General features: G+C 36.1%; 1 protein-coding gene across 13 annotated transcripts in view; it reads left to right on the top strand.

Annotated features, from left to right (window-relative positions):
* Positions 1 to 18229, top strand: part of WDFY3 (WD repeat and FYVE domain containing 3) — a 243955-nt gene that overhangs the window by 101075 nt on the left and 124651 nt on the right. For all 13 annotated transcript variants that reach the window (XM_019465333.2, XM_019465400.2, XM_019465375.2 and 10 more), the window contains 3 exons: positions 5023 to 5490; positions 6474 to 6575; positions 8651 to 8844. In XM_019465333.2, coding sequence (XP_019320878.1) covers positions 5023 to 5490; positions 6474 to 6575; positions 8651 to 8844 — 764 coding nt within the window. The remainder of the gene's footprint in view (positions 1 to 5022; positions 5491 to 6473; positions 6576 to 8650; positions 8845 to 18229) is intronic.

The following is an 18229-nucleotide window of genomic DNA, read 5'->3' on the forward strand; positions in this document are numbered from 1 at the left end:
ATATATATATATATATACACACACACACACACACATACATACACATATATACACATATGTATATATAATGAAAATATTATAACATCAGTGAAATTTACATCTTAATATTTCACCTTAACATTCAAACAACAGTCGGAACATGCCTTTTTTGAACATTGGCATGCTAAAGCATTTCTAATTTACATGGTTGGAACTTGAGTAACACGCTGATTGCCATGTTTTTCTCTAGAAGATATAAATAGAAAGCATAAGGTGCAAGTGCTTATATTGTAAAACTGAGCAAATGTAGGTATAAAGAAGTTATATTATTTCTTTCAGGTCAGAGAATAAATTTTATAGTTCAGATTTCCTAACTTTGACTCCTTATCTAGTGATTCTTTTACTAAGAAACCTTGTTTAGTTAATAACATTTAGTTACCTAAGAGTGCAAGCTAGTTTTACTGTTTATTTATTTTATTTTTTTTTATAAAAAATATTTTTTTTAATGTTTATTTCTGGGAGACAGAGTACAAACAGGGAGAGGCAGAGAGAGAGGGAGACACAGAATCTGAAACAGGCTCCAGGCTCCAAGCTGTCAGCACAGAGCCTGACACGGGGCTCAAACCCACAATGCGGGGGATCATGACATGGGTTGAAGTCAGATGCTTAACCGACTGAGCCACCCAAGTGCCCTATTATTTTAAATGCATAATAACTGTTATGGAATCTAATAAGCCTCAAGGCCTCTCATAGTTTCTTTCCTGTGATTGTCACTAAATACTCAATATAGTTATGATATTTGGGCATAAAATTTAGCCAGAAAATATCAACATGTGTGATTGTTTAAATTCCACAGTATGTTAGCTATGTATTTTATGACATAGAAGTCAATGGTTATAAATTTTTTTCTTCAGTGAGAATAAATGGATATACTAGAAAGTCCTAAATTTAATTCGCTGGAGAAAATTCTGTTGAAAAGTTATGACTTAGGTTGGAGTTGTCAGACAGACTTCCTACAGTGACTTGTACTGTCAGTCTCTAGGTTGTACAGAACTCTTCAAGTGAGTCTTTGTGCAGTAAGTAGAAATCCAGGCATATCTTACTGAGTAGTTAAGCGTTTCATTTTATTTAATTATTAAGAAAAAAATAGGACTTTCAAAAACGTTCTAATTTACAGACTGTAGCTTGATTATTCTACAACTATTTGAGTCAATTTAAAAATATTTCACAGTATTCTTCCAATTTTAAACTTTATTATTGTTTCATTTGGTTAATCCGATCATGATAGTGGTATAATAGCTGGTTATATTCGCATAATTTTGCAATGAGAGAATTAATGCAGCAAAATTAACCTTCCTCGTATGTCTTACTTATATTGTCCCATCTGTAACTGGGATAGTAAAGTACATAACCTTGCAGGGTTAACTGTGAGAATCCAGTGACCTAATGTCAACGAAAGCAAGGTTAACTAGACAGGACAGTGCCCTAAGAATCAGAATTCATATGATTGTGAGTTATCTAACCTTTCTAAATATCACTTTCTTCTTCAGAAAAATTAATATAATATTCTATAAAATGAATGGATCAGGATAGATCATTTTGAGTTTCAGTTATAACTCAAAAGATAGCTATATCCCATGGCCTGCATTGTAGGGTTATTGTGCTGACTAAAGGAGATAGCTCTATTCACATAAAGAGAGTATGGAATGTCTTTTTTCTCTGGTCAATAGGTGAGACATAATTGGCATATATTAAAATTTGTCAATTTTTAGTGTTGAATCTGATGCATTTTCATAAAGGCATATGGTTGTGCAATCACCACCATAATCATGATATGGAATATGCCCACCCTTCTAAAAATTTACCTGTTTCCCTTTCCATTCAGTCCCTGCTTTCCCACCAACTTGCTAGCAACCATTGATCTCCTTTGGTATTGCCCTTTCTAGAATTTCATAAACTGGAGTCATAGAGTATGTAGTTTTTTGTATTTGGCTTCTTTCACTTTTGTGATTCATTCATATTATCTCGTGTATCTGAAGTTCCTTTTTTGGGTAGTATTTCATTTGGATATGTCACAATTTGTTTACCCATTCACCAATTGACAGCATTTATTTAACTATCATGAATAAAGCTACTGTGAACATTTATATGAAGCAAGTCTTTGTGGGGACATATATTTTCATTTCTTTGGGGTAAATACCAAGCAGTAGAATTGCTGGGTCATATGGTAAATGAATATTTAACTTTACAAGAAACTGCCAGACTGTTTTCTGAAGTACTCACACCAGCAATGTAAGAAAATTTGCTTTACATCCTCAGCAGCACTAATGGTGTTAGTCTTTTTAATTTAGGTAATCTAGTGAGTATGTAGTAGTATCTAGTTGTGTTTTCTAATTTACATTTTTCTAAATGATTTTGAGCATCTTTTAATGTGTTATTTGCCATTTGTATCTCTACTTGGGTTCAGATCTCTGTGCCCAGTGTTTGATAGGATTGTTCATTCTGGGATTTTAAGAGTTCTTTAGATATTCTGGATAAATCTTTTATAAGATACATGTATTTTTTGTGTTATAGTATGTTTTGCCGATCTTAACTTGGCCTTTTTTTCTTAGTGGCATCTTTAGAAGAATGTAACTTTTAATTTTGATAAAGTCCAGTTTATCATTTTAAAAATATTTTGTAGGGAGGCACTTGGGTGGCTCAGTTGGTGAAGTGTCCAACTTTAGCTCGGGTCATGATTTCACAGTTCTTGGGTTTGAGCCTCACACTGAGTTCTCTGCTGTCATCGTGGAGCCTAGAACCTGCTTTGGATCCTCTGTCTCCCTCTCTCTCTGCCCTTCCCCAGCTCGTGCATACATGTTCGCTCTCTCTCTCTCTCTCAAAAATAAATAAACATTAAAAAAAATATTTTGTAGGTTTGACCTCAGATTGAAAAAATGTTACTTAACCCAAAATCCATAAAATTTGTGTTTTCTTCTAGGAGTTTCATATTTTGATTCTTATATGAACATCTGTGATGCATTTTAAGTTAATATTTGTATATGGCAGGGAATACGGTTTTTTTCTTCCAGTATGGGTATCCAAGACCTTTTGTTGAAAAGACCATGTATAGGGTGCCTGGGTGGCTCAGTCAGTTAAGCGTCCGACTCTTGATTTTGGCTCAGGCCATGATCTCATGGTTTGTGAGATCGAGCCCCATGTGGGGCTCTGTGCTGATGGCATAGAGCCTGCCTGGAATTCTGTCTCTCCTCCTCTCTTCCTCTCCCTCCCTCTCTCTCTACCTCTCTCTCTCAAAATAAAAAAAAGGGGGCGGGGGGAGACCATGTACAAACATATATCTGGGATTCTTTTTCAGTTCTGCTCCATGGATCAATGTGTGTCTGTCCTTAAGCCAAAACTATAATTTCTTGGTTACTGTATCTTTTTTTTCTTTTTACTGTATCTTTAAAATAAGTCTTAGAGTCATTTTAAATTGTCTAATTTTGTTTTTCTTTTTCAAAATCACTTTGGCTTTTCTATATCCTTTGAACTCCATATAAATTTAATCATGTCAAATTTTGAAAACAAAAAACAAAAGCCTGAGCCTGAGAGTTGACTGAGAATACTTAGAATGTAAATCAACTTGGGGAGAATTGACATCTTAACAATACTAAATCTTCCAGTCCTTTTCATTTTTTAAAGAATGTCCATGCCAGGGGGCACCTGGATGGCTCAGTCAGTTGAGCTTCCAACTTCAGCTCAGGTCATGATCTCGTGGTCCATGAGTTCAAGCCCCACATTGAGCTCTGTGCTGACTCCTCAGACCTGGAACCTGCTTCTGATTTTGTGTCTCCCTCTCTGTCTGCCCTTCCACCGCTCGCTCTCTGTCTCTCAAAAATAAATAAACGTTAAAATATATATATGTATATATACTAAAAAGAATGTCCAAGCCAGGATTAGTTTTTCTAGTTCTGTGTTTATCTTCTTTTTAGTTTTTTTTTTTTTTTTATGTTTTAAGTTTATTTATTTATTTTGAGAGAAAGAGCACAAGTGGAGGAGGAACAGGAGGAAGGAGAGAGAGAGAATCCCAAGCAGGCTCCACACTGTCAGCACAGAGCCTGATGACGTGGGGCTCAAATTCACGAACCTTGAGATCATGACCTGAGCCGAAACTGACTGAGCCACCAGGCGTCCCTGTTTGTCTTCATTTAAAAATCCAGCTTTTTCTTTAAGGCACTATGTTAATTTCTTGACACTATGTTAATTTTTTGGTCATTTAACAAATGACCTATACTTCTAATAGTTGTGGGGCTGGGGACAGTTTTTAGAGGCAAACAGTTGTTTTCAGGTGCTTCGCATACTTTCCATGTTAATTTCTGTATAATTATTTTTATTAATTTGCCTCACAAGAGCCATGTATACAGATTTTTTTTAAGTTGGTGTGTTTGAAAATCAGATGTTTAAAAATATAGCTAATAGCTAGCCATAAATCGCTTTAAGAAACATATACGTAAAGAAATTGCACTTCTAGCTTGAAAACAAAATAAATTTTCAAATTAAAATTTATGGAGGTTCTAGTGTAGTAATTATAAAGGGAAAACTGGAACTTAGAGAATTTTCAGACCCCTGTTTTCCTGCCTGCATTCTTGCTGCTCCCTGGCCTCCGGCTTCAGGCTAAAGGTTTTTTCTTGAGAGGTAACTGTTCTTACAGACCAGGTCTGTCTTGCAGATAATAAGAAGTGAAATCCCTGCACATTTCCAAATTCTGAAGCCTGTGCTTACATAACATGCTTTATTCTCTGTAACAGTCTAACGTTTCAACATATACTATTCTTGAATTGGAATATTCATAATGATGCATTAAAAGTTTAATCAGTATTGTTATTTTTAATGAAATGACTGAAGCTAATTAGTAAGTAATTTAAGACTTTTTGTGAAAACGGGATGTGTTCTTAGTAAATAGTTGATAAATATTACAATTCATGATCTGTTTAAATAGACTAGTTTGCCACGATTTAAAATGTCACATAATACCTACTTTTGTGTTCTTGTTTTCCATTTTAGGTCACAGTGTGAGAAACATCCAAGCCTTTGCAGTTCTTCAGAATGCATTTTTAAAAGCAAAAACCAACTTCCTTGCCCAAATCATTCTTGATGCCATCACAAATATTTACATGGCTGACAATGCCAATTACTTCATCCTGGAGTCACAGCACACACTGTCACAGTTTGCAGAAAAGATTTCTAAGCTCCCAGAAGTACAAAGCAAATACTTTGAGATGCTGGAGTTTGTTGTTTTTAGCTTGAATTATATCCCTTGTAAAGAACTCATTAGCGTTAGCATCCTCTTAAAATCTAGCTCTTCTTACCACTGTAGCATTATTGCAATGAAGACGCTTCTTAAGTTTACACGACATGACTACATATTTAAAGATGTGTTCAGGGAGGTGGGCCTTCTGGAGGTCATGGTAAACCTTTTGCACAAATATGCTGCTCTCTTGAAGGATCCAACTCAGGCACTAAATGAACAAGGTAAAGCATTTTCCATTCACTTTTTATGATAAAAGGGTTTGGGCAGCATGTTTTGTTCATGTTTTGCCATTCATTTGGCTATAGATTTAATGACTTACTCATCTGCATTGTGATATCCTTGCAAATAATTCACACGGTTAACTTGTTCATTCAACTTCTGTTAGGGAATTGGGAAGGAGCAGGGGCCATTGTAGTAGAAAAGAATTTACGGTAAAAATTAAGGGAAACATGGTCCACATGACTCATGGCTGCTACTTTCTGCTTCTAAGAGGGAATTTAAAAAGATCCGAGAAAGATTTGGAAAGTTTAGGTGCCTCAAAATGTTTTTAATTACAGAGAACAAAAATATATATATATATATCTTTTTAGTGATGTTATGTATATACACATGTATTATTATTTAGGTACCGTAAATTTGATATTTTTCATCCTTTCTAATAAATCCGATAAAAGCATAGCAGTTTCTGGCATTTAAGTATTAAATATGTTGAATTAATATAGTTTGAATAGATGCACTATTCATAAACTTTTCTTTCTCTTTGGTGCCTTAAAATCTAGCATCCTCTTGTTAACTGCTTTGATTAGGAAATCCTTTGTGAGAAAAATACATTTAACTTTGGCATCCCCCCCTTTTTTAAGTTTTTATTTGAATTCCAGTTGGCATATAGTGTTATATCAGTTTCAGGTGAATGATCTAGTGACTCAGCAATTCATATATCACCCAGTGTTGACATTTTCCTTTTTAATATTTGTTAGACAGTTGTGACTTTCTAGCCACACCAAAATAAAACCTGTGAACACTGATTTTGACTTTATTTTGGTAGCCGGTGGACATGTGTATCATTTTTAAAGGTTGCATTATATCAATTGCATTAGTGGTAAAAGTGAATATTAAAGAAATAATTAAATTATCAAAAACCTGAATCAAAAACAAAATAAGCATACAATCTTTTGTGATTTGAACCTTTGATCCTTTTTCCTAGGGGACTCAAGAAATAATAGTTCAGTTGAAGACCAAAAACACCTGGCTTTGTTGGTTATGGAGACCTTGACAGTGCTGCTTCAAGGATCAAACACAAATGCAGGTGACTAGCCAGGCTACTAGCAAATGCTTTCGGAGAGTGTTCTCTCTGATTTTGTCTTCTCTAATGATTCTTGCTTCTGAAATGTCCTTATCACTTATAGAAAAAACTATTGATTCAGTGATGGTTCCATCCTATGTAGAAATGCAAGACTTTCAACCTTTATAAGTCTATTGACAAAGTATGTAACATTATTATTTCAAAATATGTTCTTATATTTTATTGCTGTTTATAGTATGCCTTGTTTTTGAAATAGGTTGTTTTTTTTATTTACATATTATACTCTTAGTTGAATGATTTTGCTTAAATATTTTCCAAAATATCTGCTCTCTATGATGATTTTCTTAATTTTTAGTAATTCAACTTGAAGTATTATAATGTTACATCTTTAAGGAAGTATTGAAAAGTGATTCTCTAATAAAATTTGCTTCTCCCAGGTAAAATGGATTTATTAAGTCTTTATCTTTGGCCTCAACTTCTCTTTAGTTCTTTTCTGCCCATCCATTGACAGTCCACTTGTATTTGTAAAATACCGCTCTTGCTCTTAAAAAAAGATTACTTGAAATTTTAGCCAACATCAGAAATCTGTCAGGCAACAATGTCAATACAGTTCGAGAAGAGTATTGGGAAGATGAATCGAGATGAATAGGCTGGGTTCAGATCATAGAGAGCCTTTTAGGCCATGCCAAGGAATGTGAATTGTATTTTAAGTATTATGGGAAGCCACAAATGGATGAATGAGTGAGCGAACAAATAAGTGAGCTAGTGAACACACGCATGTCTATTTGCCTGAGTATGCAAAGGAACTCAATATTCAACATATTTAAAATATATCGTGTGTCCCTGGCACCATGCTAAGTGTTAGAGATACAAAGATGATCTTGCCCTGAAGGAATTACCACCGGATAGAAAAAGATGTAAACATATAATTATATGTCATTACTTAAATACAGTTTTGGCAAATGCCAAAACAGAGTTGAATGAATTCAGTAGGTAATTTAAGAAAGATATTACTAGCTATGTGATCTTGGGCACGTAGTGCTTTGCTCACAGTTAAGTGTTCAGAAAATAATAGCCATTATGATTATGTAATGAGGACTAACTGGCCACCTGGAAGTAAATACATGGCTTTCCGTGTGTTAAACCTCAGCACATGACTTTAACACTCACTTCTTACAAAGTTTGCAAAGAGAAAGTCATTAAGTTGAGAGGACAGTGGCTGCTACAGCAAAATACACTGACATCTTTTCACTCAGGAAACATTTATAAAAATACAGACTTGGAGGAAATCCCAAGTTTAATGGGGACCAAACATATAACCAAATAATACTAAACTGTTTGATATAAGTTATTGTAATAGTGGCATATACCAGCTACTCTAAAAGCATAAAGCTTTAAAGCTGGGCTATTTTAGGTATCAATCCTGTTCTGACACTTGCTAGCTGTGTGAACTTGGCCATGTTACTTAACTTTTGTATGTCTCATTTCCTCATCTGTATAACAGGGGTGAAGAATCAATCTACAAGGCTTTGGAGCAGTACAGTGATTGCTTTTTATTATAGAGTTTGTCTTTTTTTATTCGTGTGCTCGACTTACCTGAAAAGTTTGGTTCCTTGCAATGTTACTCATTGTAGAATAATTTATTCCATTTCTTTCTTGCTACTATTTTGAATGTCTCATTCAGTTTAAATCTCATTTATTTGGGCTATTGTTCCTATGAGAGCTTTTTACACAAATTGATTTCTATTATTGTTCAGCTTAAAGCCTTTACATAAAAATATTGGGTCTCGTTGGAGGCTACCTGTGGAATTTCTGTATGTTCTAGATTTGGAGAATGTGAACATGGTGAACTTAGGGTGTTATTCTTGCATTAAAGACATCTAGAGAGGATTTGGTTATGCCTTTGCTGACATCCCACAGTGCAGTTTTGTGTTGTAATTTAAAAGGGGAAATGGTTGGGTGCATCTTATTTGCATTCTTTTGAGTTACTCTTCCTACAAAAAGATCAAATTTTAATTCATCTGTTTTGTCTTAGAATGTTTTAAGTTAGCCCATGTTGTTCTTTTTTCTCTTTCAAGGAATTTTCCGGGAATTTGGAGGTGCGAGATGTGCACATAATATCGTGAAGTACCCTCAGTGCCGGCAGCATGCCCTGATGATTATCCAGCAGTTGGTGCTGTCCCCAAACGGGGAGGATGACATGGGCACTCTCCTGGGGTTAATGCACTCAGCCCCACCGACAGAATTGCAGTTGAAGACCGACATTTTAAGGGTAAGTTGAATAACGTGTTGTTACTATTCTTACTGTTCTTTTACTGTTAAAATCTGTGGTTATTTTTTAATAACTTAAAACTATCCTAAGCTATTCCTGTAGTTTTTCTTCAAGTCTAATAATATGCCAAAATCATAGCCGTAGAAGAAAAGCCAGTATCTTCTCTGGCCTCCAGGGTCCTCAGGATTCTGTCTCCTTCCCCTCTGACATCCTTTCCTCACACCCTTCCCCCATTCCTGGCACAGACCTCACAGGTCGTATACCTACCTTCTAGAATCATATATTTCCTTCATTAACTTTTGCTTTATGCAATGAATTTCTCAGGAATAAGTTTTTATTTTTTTCTTTGTGCTGTGTACATTTCATCCTGTTTTGATAGTTGTTTTGAAAATGAATTTTATTTTATTAAAAAAATATTTTTAACGTTTATTAATTTTTTTTGAGAGCGAGAGAGAGAGTGTGCATGCCAGAGTAAGCAGGGAAGGGACAGAGAGGGAGAGAGTGAGAATCTGAAGCAGGCTCTGCACTGTCAGCACTGAGCCCAACGCAGGGCTCTATCCCACGACTGTGAGAGCATGACCTCAGGAGTCAGATGCTCAACCAACTGAGCCACCCAAGCACCACTATGCATTTTATTTTAAAACACAATTAATCTGAGCACAACTCACAGACAAGAAGGAATTTACACGTGTGTCAATATTTAGGAACATTTGTATGTCAGAAAGGATTGTTTAGAAAAAAATAAGTGCCTTCAAAAGATGTTAAGGTGGTCAGCTTTTTAAACATAACGTTTTCCTTCTTTCTTGGTACCTTTTTAATTGGGTTTGTAAAACATTAGTAGATAGAGTTACCAAGAAGTAAGCAGCTGACCTGTAACTTTAAGGCAGCGTTGTTCTGGTAAATGGGAATAACTCTTAGACTGGAGCAGGGTCGAGGGGGGTGATCCTAATGTGTCGCATTTATTGACTTCCATGATGTGACTACTGCCACGGTGACCTGTTTCAGGCAATTAATGTGTTACTGAATGTGGATTGGGAAGAGACACACAATAGCACCCCATTGTAAAGTATCTTAAGAATACAGGTAATAGGGGCACCTGGGTAGCTTAGTCAGTTAAGTGTCTGACTCTTGATTTTGGCTCAGGTCACAATCTCACAGTTTGGGACATCAGTCGCTGTGTTGTGCTGTGTGTGACAGCTTGGAGCCTGCTTGGGATTCTCTTTCTCCCTCTCTCTGACCCTTCTACACACCCCCACGGCACCTTATTGTCTCTTGCTGTCTCAAAAATAAACAAATAAACATTAAAAAAATAAAGGGGCGCCTGGCTGGCTCAGTCGGTTGAGCGTTCGACTTCGGTTCAGGTCATGATCTCACAGCTCGTGAGTTCGAGCCCCGCGTCAGGCTCTATGCTGACAGCTCGGAGCCTGGAGCCTGCTTCGGATTCTGTGTCTCCCTCTCTCTCTCTGCCCCTCTCCCGCTCATGCTCTGTCTCTCTCTCTCTCTCTCTCTCTCAAAAATAAACATTCCAAAAAAAAATTTTTTTTAATAAATAAATTTAAAAAAGAGTACAGGTAATAGTAAAATATAGAAAATAAGTAGGAAGTGAGGAGTTTTGAGTATTTACTTTTAGTTTGTTTTTAAAATAATTTATTAGGGGCGCCTGGGTGGCTCAGTTGGTTAAGTGTCTGACTTCAGCTCAGGTCATGATCTCACAGTCTGTGGATTCGAGCCCCGCATCAGGCTCTGTGCTGACAGCTCAGAGTCTGGAGCCTGCTTCGGATTCTGTGTCTCCCTCTCTCTCTGCCCCTCCCCTGTTCATGCTCTATCTCTTTCTGTCTCAAAAATAAATAAAAATATTTAAATAAATTAATTAAATAATTTATTTAGTTGTAAGTTATAGACCTTAATTTTTAATTATGGCTGTGTTTTAACAACTAGCACACAAAATTCCAAAAATATAACACTTGCCTTTCAAGAGCCAGTATGAGCTGGCTCTAACATTCCACTGCTTTGAGGACAGGAGGGAGTGTGGGGTGAGGAGGATTGGGGGGACCTCGATTTCAATTCCCATTTTCGCTGCATTCAGAACTGCCTCTTGGTGCCTCTGTTCAGCTGACACAACCACAGACCTATTGATTTAATTTGTAATTATTGGGGCAGAAACCCAAAATTCTGTATGTAGTATTTTATGATTCTGTCAGTGCACAAATTTGAATTATATGCATTATGTTTATTGCAGATTCATATATAGCTGATGATTGTGTCTAACAACCACCTACCATCAACATTTCATTTTATCTTTAGGGTTTGCTCCTTACCATTAATTATTGACTTCAGCAGCATATTAGATTATTAGCAGTATTTGAAAATTTTCAAATACTGAGATTATGCTGTGATGATGTCAGAGTGCCAGGAGAGTACCAGTTTTGAGGTAGTAGGAGATGAACTTATCCAGAAGTATGTGATACAGACCACTGGACTGAGGACTTTTGAACTCAGTCATTTGTTTTTCTAACGCTTAAGCCTAATTCTAACCTGTGATACAGTTTTCTGAATATTACTTTACCTCTGAACTCACCCTTCCTTCTATATACAATAATACTTGTACTGTTTCCCCAGTGTGTTTTTAAAGATGATGACGGTCATGGGCTTATATCAGGCACTTTGTTAACGCTTTGCAGGTACTTCCTGTGGAGAAAGTTATCATTACTACCCTTATACAAGCGAAAACCCAGGCACAGAAAGATTAAGTGGCTGACTGTAGTAAAACATTTTGTAACATTGGAGTCAGAATTTCAACCCGAGCATTCTGACTGTAGCATTTAATCTCCAGGCTAGATTATAAAATGCTTAAAAATAAAAAAAGTTACAAAATATTATGGTCATATGAGTTGATATTGCAAGTGTAAGTACAGTTTATTAAATTTGACAAGGTGTGGAAACTATACTATCAGATCCTATTACAATGGAAATTTATTGGCAGAATAATGGAAGGAATACATTGTACTTTAGAATTTTATATATACAGATTGTATATTTTAAAATAATTAAGGCATAGTTATATATAATTTCTGTAGTATATTTTGAAAGGGTAATTATATGTATTAATATTTACCATTTCTCTTCTTCAAATACCATTAGAAATGGGAAACATTTTAATAAAATGACCTTTTCAAGAATAATAATTGGAAAGGTTGTAAACTGCGTGTTAGGTAGTATTAAATATCCATGGTGTTCCAGCGGCTGAAACAGAGTGAAAAGGAGCCCATGTGTCAGCACAGATTTCAGATTGTTGTTTGAGGCAGTAAGTGGCATGGTTAGGTGCACGAGTAGGGGCATCATTGCACCTGGGTTTATATCCCCTCATTGCCATTGTGTAAGTTGTAAAATTTTTGGCAAGTTATTTAACCGTGTTGAACCAAATTTTAACTGGATAGCAATAGTGCCTAGCACACAGCATTATGGAGAGGTTTAAATAAGATAATACACAACTGAAAGAAGTGTCTTGTACATAACAAAATGTTAGGCAGTTTTATAATGTGTTATTTTTAATATTAAACTAAGTTAAAAAGTGTGGCAGTTCAGAGAAAAATAGTTCTAAAAGATTGTTTTACTTGTTTGACCTTCAGGTTTTATTTCACAGTACTTAGAGCTATTCTGGGCAAGAGCATGCTTTCAGCTATCAGACTCTAATTCACTTTGCAGGAGAGTCTGTCTAATAAGCCCTTTGAAGTGACTCCTCTTTCCAAAGTATCAGGATATGGTCACTTTATATGAGTTGAAATACTTCCGGTCTTGGCTGCCCTGATTTCTGATCCTTTCTAGAATAAATCAGTTTGCATACATACACAGTTATAAATGTTCGTGATTGTGTAAAATTATACTAGAATGTGTATTTTATTTATTTAATACAATTACTTTGTAAATATCACTGAATTTACTGACATCATTATCCATCAAAGACATAGGAAAACTTTTCCATCAGGATTTGGATGTAGCCTTATTCTATCAAAAGAAATATGTGACAGTGTTTCCTAAAAGTATCTCTTGCCTTTAATACATCTCTTAATTGAAGTGTAATTAATACACAGTGTTAAATTAGTTTCAGGTGTACAATATAATGATTCAACAATTCTATACATTACTCAGTGCTCATCACTATAAGTGTAGTCTTAATTCTTTTCACCCGTTTCACCCATCCCACCCCCCCCCCCCCACCTCCCCTCTGGCAACTACCAGTTTATTCTATTTGAGTCTCTTTTTGTTGTGTCTTTTTTTTTCTTGTTTGTTTGCTTGCTTTCTTAAATTCCATGAATTATGGTATTTGTCTTTCTCTAACTTATTTCACTTAGCGTTATACCCTTTAGATCCATTCATGTTGTTGCAAATGAAAGATCTTCTTTTTTATGACTAATATTCCATTACATATATACACACCACATCTTATTTATCCATTCAACTATTGATGGACACTTGGGTTGCTCCCATATGTTGGCTGTTGTAAATAATGCTGTGGTAAACACAAGGGTACATACATCTTTTCGAATTAGTGTTTTTATTTTCTTTTTGTAAATACCCAGTAATGGAGTTACTGGATCATATGGTATTTCTGTTTTTAATTTTTTAAGCAACCTCCATGCTATTCTCCACAGTGGCTACACCAGTTTGTATTCCCACCAACAGCACATGAGTCTTCCCTTTTCTTTACATCCTCACCAACACTTGTTATTTCTTGTGTTCTTTATTTTAGCCATTCTGACAGGTATGAGATAATATTTTGTTGTTTTGATTTGCATTTACCTGATGATTAGTGAATTGGCTTACATACAATACCCAGTGCTCATCCCAACAAGTGCCCTCCTCAATGCCCATCACCCGTTTTCCCTTTCCCCCACGCCCTGTCCACCCTCAGTTTGTTTCTGTATTTAAGAGTCTCTTGTGGTTTGCCTCCCTCCCTCTGTGTAACTGTTTGTTTTCCCCTTCCCTTCCCCCATGTTATTCTATTAAGTTTCTCAAGATCCACATAAGAATGAAAACATATGATATCTGTCCTTCTCTGACTGATTTATTTCACTCAGTATAATACCTTCCAGTTCCATCCACATTGCTGCAAATGGTATGATTTTGTTCTTTCTCATTGCCAAGCAGTATTCCATTGTATATATAAACCACATCTTCCTTATCCATTCATCAGTTGAAGGACATTTAGGCTCTTTCCATAAGGTGGCTATTGTGGCAAGTGCTGCTATAAACATTGGGGTACATGTGCCCCTATGCATCAGCACCCCTGTATCCCTTGGATAAATTCCTAGTAGTGTTATTGCTGGGTCATAGGGTAGTTCTATTTTTAATTATTTGAGGCATCTCCACACTGTTTTCCAGAGCAGCTGCAGCAGTTTTCATTCTCACCAACAATGCAAGAGGGTTCCCATCTCTCCACGTCCTCGCCAGCATCTGTAGTTTCCTGAGTTGTTCATTTTAGCCACTCTGACTGGTGTGAGGTGGTATCTCACTATGGCTTTGATTTCTGTTTCCCTGATGATGAAGGACATTGAGCATCTTTTCATGTGCCTGTTGGCTATCTGGGTGTCTTCTTTAGAAAAGTGTCTGTTCATGTCTTTTACCCATTTCTTCACTGGATTATTTGTTTTTTGGGTGTGGAGTTTGGTAAGTTCTTTTTAGATTTTGGATACCAGCCCTTAATCCGATATATCATTTGCAAATATCTTTTCCCATTCCATCGGTTGCCTTTTAGTTTTGTTGATTGGTTCCTTGCAGTGCAGAAGCTTTTAATTTTGATAAGGTCCCAATGATGAGATCATTCTTGCTTTTAGTTCCTTGCCTTTGTAGATGTGTATAGCAAAAAATTGCTGCAGCTGAGGTCAAAGAGGTTGTTACCTGCTTTCTCCTCTAGGGTTTTGATGATTTCTTGTCTCACATTCAGGTCTTTCACCCATTTAGAGTTTATTTTTGTGTACGGTGTAAGAAAGTGGTCTAGTTTCATTGTTCTGCATGTTGCTGTCCAGTTCTCCCAGCACCATTTGTTAAAGAGACTGTCTTTTTTCCATCGGATACTCTTTCCTGCTTTGTCAAAGATTAGTTGGCCATACATTTGTGGGTCTAATTCTGGTTTCTCTGTTCTATTCCATTGGTCTATGTGTCTGTTTTTGTGCCAATACCATACTGCCTTGATGATTACAGCTTTGTAGTAGAGGCTAAAGTCTGGGATTGTGATGCCTCCCACTTTGGTTTTCTTCTTCAATATTACTTTGGCTGTTCAGGGTCTTTTGTGGTTCCATACAAATTTTAAGGATGGTTTGTTCTAGCTTTGAGAAGAATGCCAGTGCAATTTTTGATTGGGATTGGACTGAATGTATAGATTGCTTTGTGTACTATTGACATTTTAATCCATGAGCATGGAATGTTTTTCCATTTCTTTGTGTCTTCTTCAGTTTCCTTCATAAGCTTTCTATAATTTTCAGCATGCAGATCTTCTACATCTTTGGTTAGGTTTATTCCTTTATTTTATGGTTCTTGGTACAATTGTAAATGGGATCAGTGTCATTAATTCTCTTTCTGTTGCTTCATTATTGGTATAAAAATGCAACTGATTCCTGTACATTGATTTTGTACCCTGCGACTTTGCTGAATTCATGTATCAGTTCTAGCAGTCTTTTGGTGGAGTCTTTCGGATTTTCCATGTAGAGTATCATGTCGTCTGCAAAAAGTCAAAGTTTGACTTCTTCTTTGCCAATTTTGATGCCTTTTATTTTATTTTGTTGTCTGATTGCTGATGCTAGGTCTTCCAACCCTATGTTAAACAACAGTGGTGAGAGTGGACATCCCTGTCATGTTCCTGATCTCAGGGGGAAAGCTCTCAGTTTTTCCCCATTGAGAATGATATTAGCTGTGGGCTTTTCATGTATGGCTTTTATGATGTTTAGGTATGTCCTTCTATCCCAACTTTCTTAATGGTTTTTATTAGGAAAGGATGCTATATTTTGTCAGATGCTTTTTCTCCATCTATTGAGAGGATCATATGGTTCTTTTCCTTTCTTTTATTAATGTGATGTATCACAGTGATTGATTTGCTAATATTGAGCCAGCCCTGCAATCCAGGAATGAATCCCACTTGATCATGGTGAATAGTTCTTGTTATATGCTGTTGAATTCGATTTGTTAATATCTCGTTGAGAATTTTTGCATCCATGTTCATCAGGAATATTGGCCTGTAATTCTCCTTTTAGTGGGGTCTCTTTCTGGTTTGGGAATCAGGGTGATGCTGGCTTCATAGAATGAATCTGGAAGTTTTCCTTCCGTTTTTTTGGAACAGCTTGAAAAGGGATAGGTATTAATTCTGCTTTAAATATCTGTTGAATTCCCCAGGGAAACCATCTGGTCCAGGGCTCTTATTTGTTGGGACATTTTTGATAACTGATGCAATTTCTTTACGAGTTATGGATCTATTCAAATTTTCTATTTCTTCCCATTTGAGTTTTGGTAGTATGTGGGTGTCTAGGAAATTGTCCATTTCTTCCAGGTTGTCCAGTTTGTTAGCATATAATTTTTCATAGTATTCTATGATAATTGCTTGTATTTCTGAGGGATTGGTTGTGATAAATCCATTTTCATTTGTGATTTTATCTATTTGTGTCCTCTCTCTTTTTGAGAAGTCTGGCTGGGGGTTTATCAATTTTGTTTATTTTTCCAAAAAAACCAACTCTTGGTTTCATTGATCTGTTCTACTATTTGTTTGGATTCTATATTGTTTTTTTCTGCTCTTTATTATTTCTCTTTTTCTGCTGGGTTTGGCATTTGTTGTTCTTCTAGTTCCTTTAGGTGTTCCATTAGATTTTGTATTTGGAATTTTTCTTTTTCTTGAGGTAGGCCTGGATTGCAATGTATTTTCCTCTTAGGACTGCTTTTGCTGCATCCCAAAGGGTTTGGATTGTTGTGTTTTCATTTTCAATTGTTTCCATATATTTTTTAATTTCTTCCTTAATTGCCTGGTTGACCCATTTGTTCTTTAGTAAGATGTTCTTTAACCTTCATGCATTTGAAGGTTTTCCAAACTTTTTCCTGTGTTGGATTTCAAGTTTCATAGCACTGTGATCCTTAAGTGTGCATAGTATGATATCACTTCTTATATATTTATTGAGGTTTTGTGACCCAGTATGTGATCTATCTTGGAGAATGTTCCATGTGCACTCAAGGAGAATGTATATTCTGCTTTAGAATGGAAAGTTCTAAATATATCTGTCAAGTTCATCTGGTCCAGTGTATCATTCAGGGCCATTGTTTCTTTATTGATTTTCTGTCTAGATGATCTGTCCGTTGTTGTGAGTATTAAAGTCCCCTGCAATTACCACATTCTTACCAATAAGACTGCTTATGTTTGTGATTGATTGTTTTATATATTTGGGTGCTGCCGAATTCGGTGCATAGACATTTATAAGTGTTGGCACTTCTTGATGGATAGACCCCATAATTATTTTAAAATCTAGTGTAAAATTAGTTTAAAATCTAGTTTGTCTGATATAAGTATGGCTACTCCAGCTTTCTTTTGACCTCCGGTAGCATGATAGATGGTTCTCCATCCCCTCACTTTCAATCTGAAGGTATCCTCAGTTTTAAAATGGATCTCTTGTAGACAGCAAATAGATGGATTTTGTTTTTGTCTTTTGATTGGAACTTTTAGTCCATTTACATTCAGTGTTATTACTGAGAGATACGGGTTTAGAGTCATTGTGTTGTCTGTAGGTTTCATGCTTGTAGCAATGTCTCTGGTACTTTGTCTCACAGGATCCCCCTTAGAATCTCTTGTAGGGCTGGTTTAGTGGTGATGAATTCCTTCAGTTTTTGTTTGTTTGGGAAAACCTTTATATCTCATTCTATTCTGAATGACAAGTTTACTGGATAAAGGATTCTTGGCTGCATATTTTTCCTGTTCATCACATTGAAAGTTTCCTGCTCCTCCTTTTTGGCCTGCCAAGTTTTAGTAGATAGGTCTGCTGCTATCCTTATGTGTCTACCCTTGTATGTTAAGGCCCATTTATCCCTAGCTGCTTTCAGAATTCTCTCTCTATCCTTGTATTTTGCCAGTTTCGCTATGATAACATCATGCAGAAGATCGATTCAAGTTACCTCTGAAGGGAGTTCTCTGTGCTTCCTGGATTTCATTGTCTGTTCCTTCCCCAGATCAGGGAAGTTTTCAGCTATGATTTGTTCAAGCACACTTTCAGCCCCTTTTCTCTCTCTTCTTCTTCTTCTGGAACTCCTATGATACAGATATTGTTGCATTTCATGGAATCACTTAGTTCTCTAATTCTCCCATTGTGATACAGAATTTTTTTATCTCTCTTTTTCTCAGCTTCCTCTTTTTCCA

The sequence above is a fragment of the Panthera pardus genome, unplaced genomic scaffold (assembly GCF_024362965.1).
Source record: "Panthera pardus isolate Hobbes unplaced genomic scaffold, ASM2436296v1 HiC_scaffold_13, whole genome shotgun sequence".
Taxonomy (NCBI): Eukaryota; Metazoa; Chordata; class Mammalia; order Carnivora; family Felidae; genus Panthera; species Panthera pardus.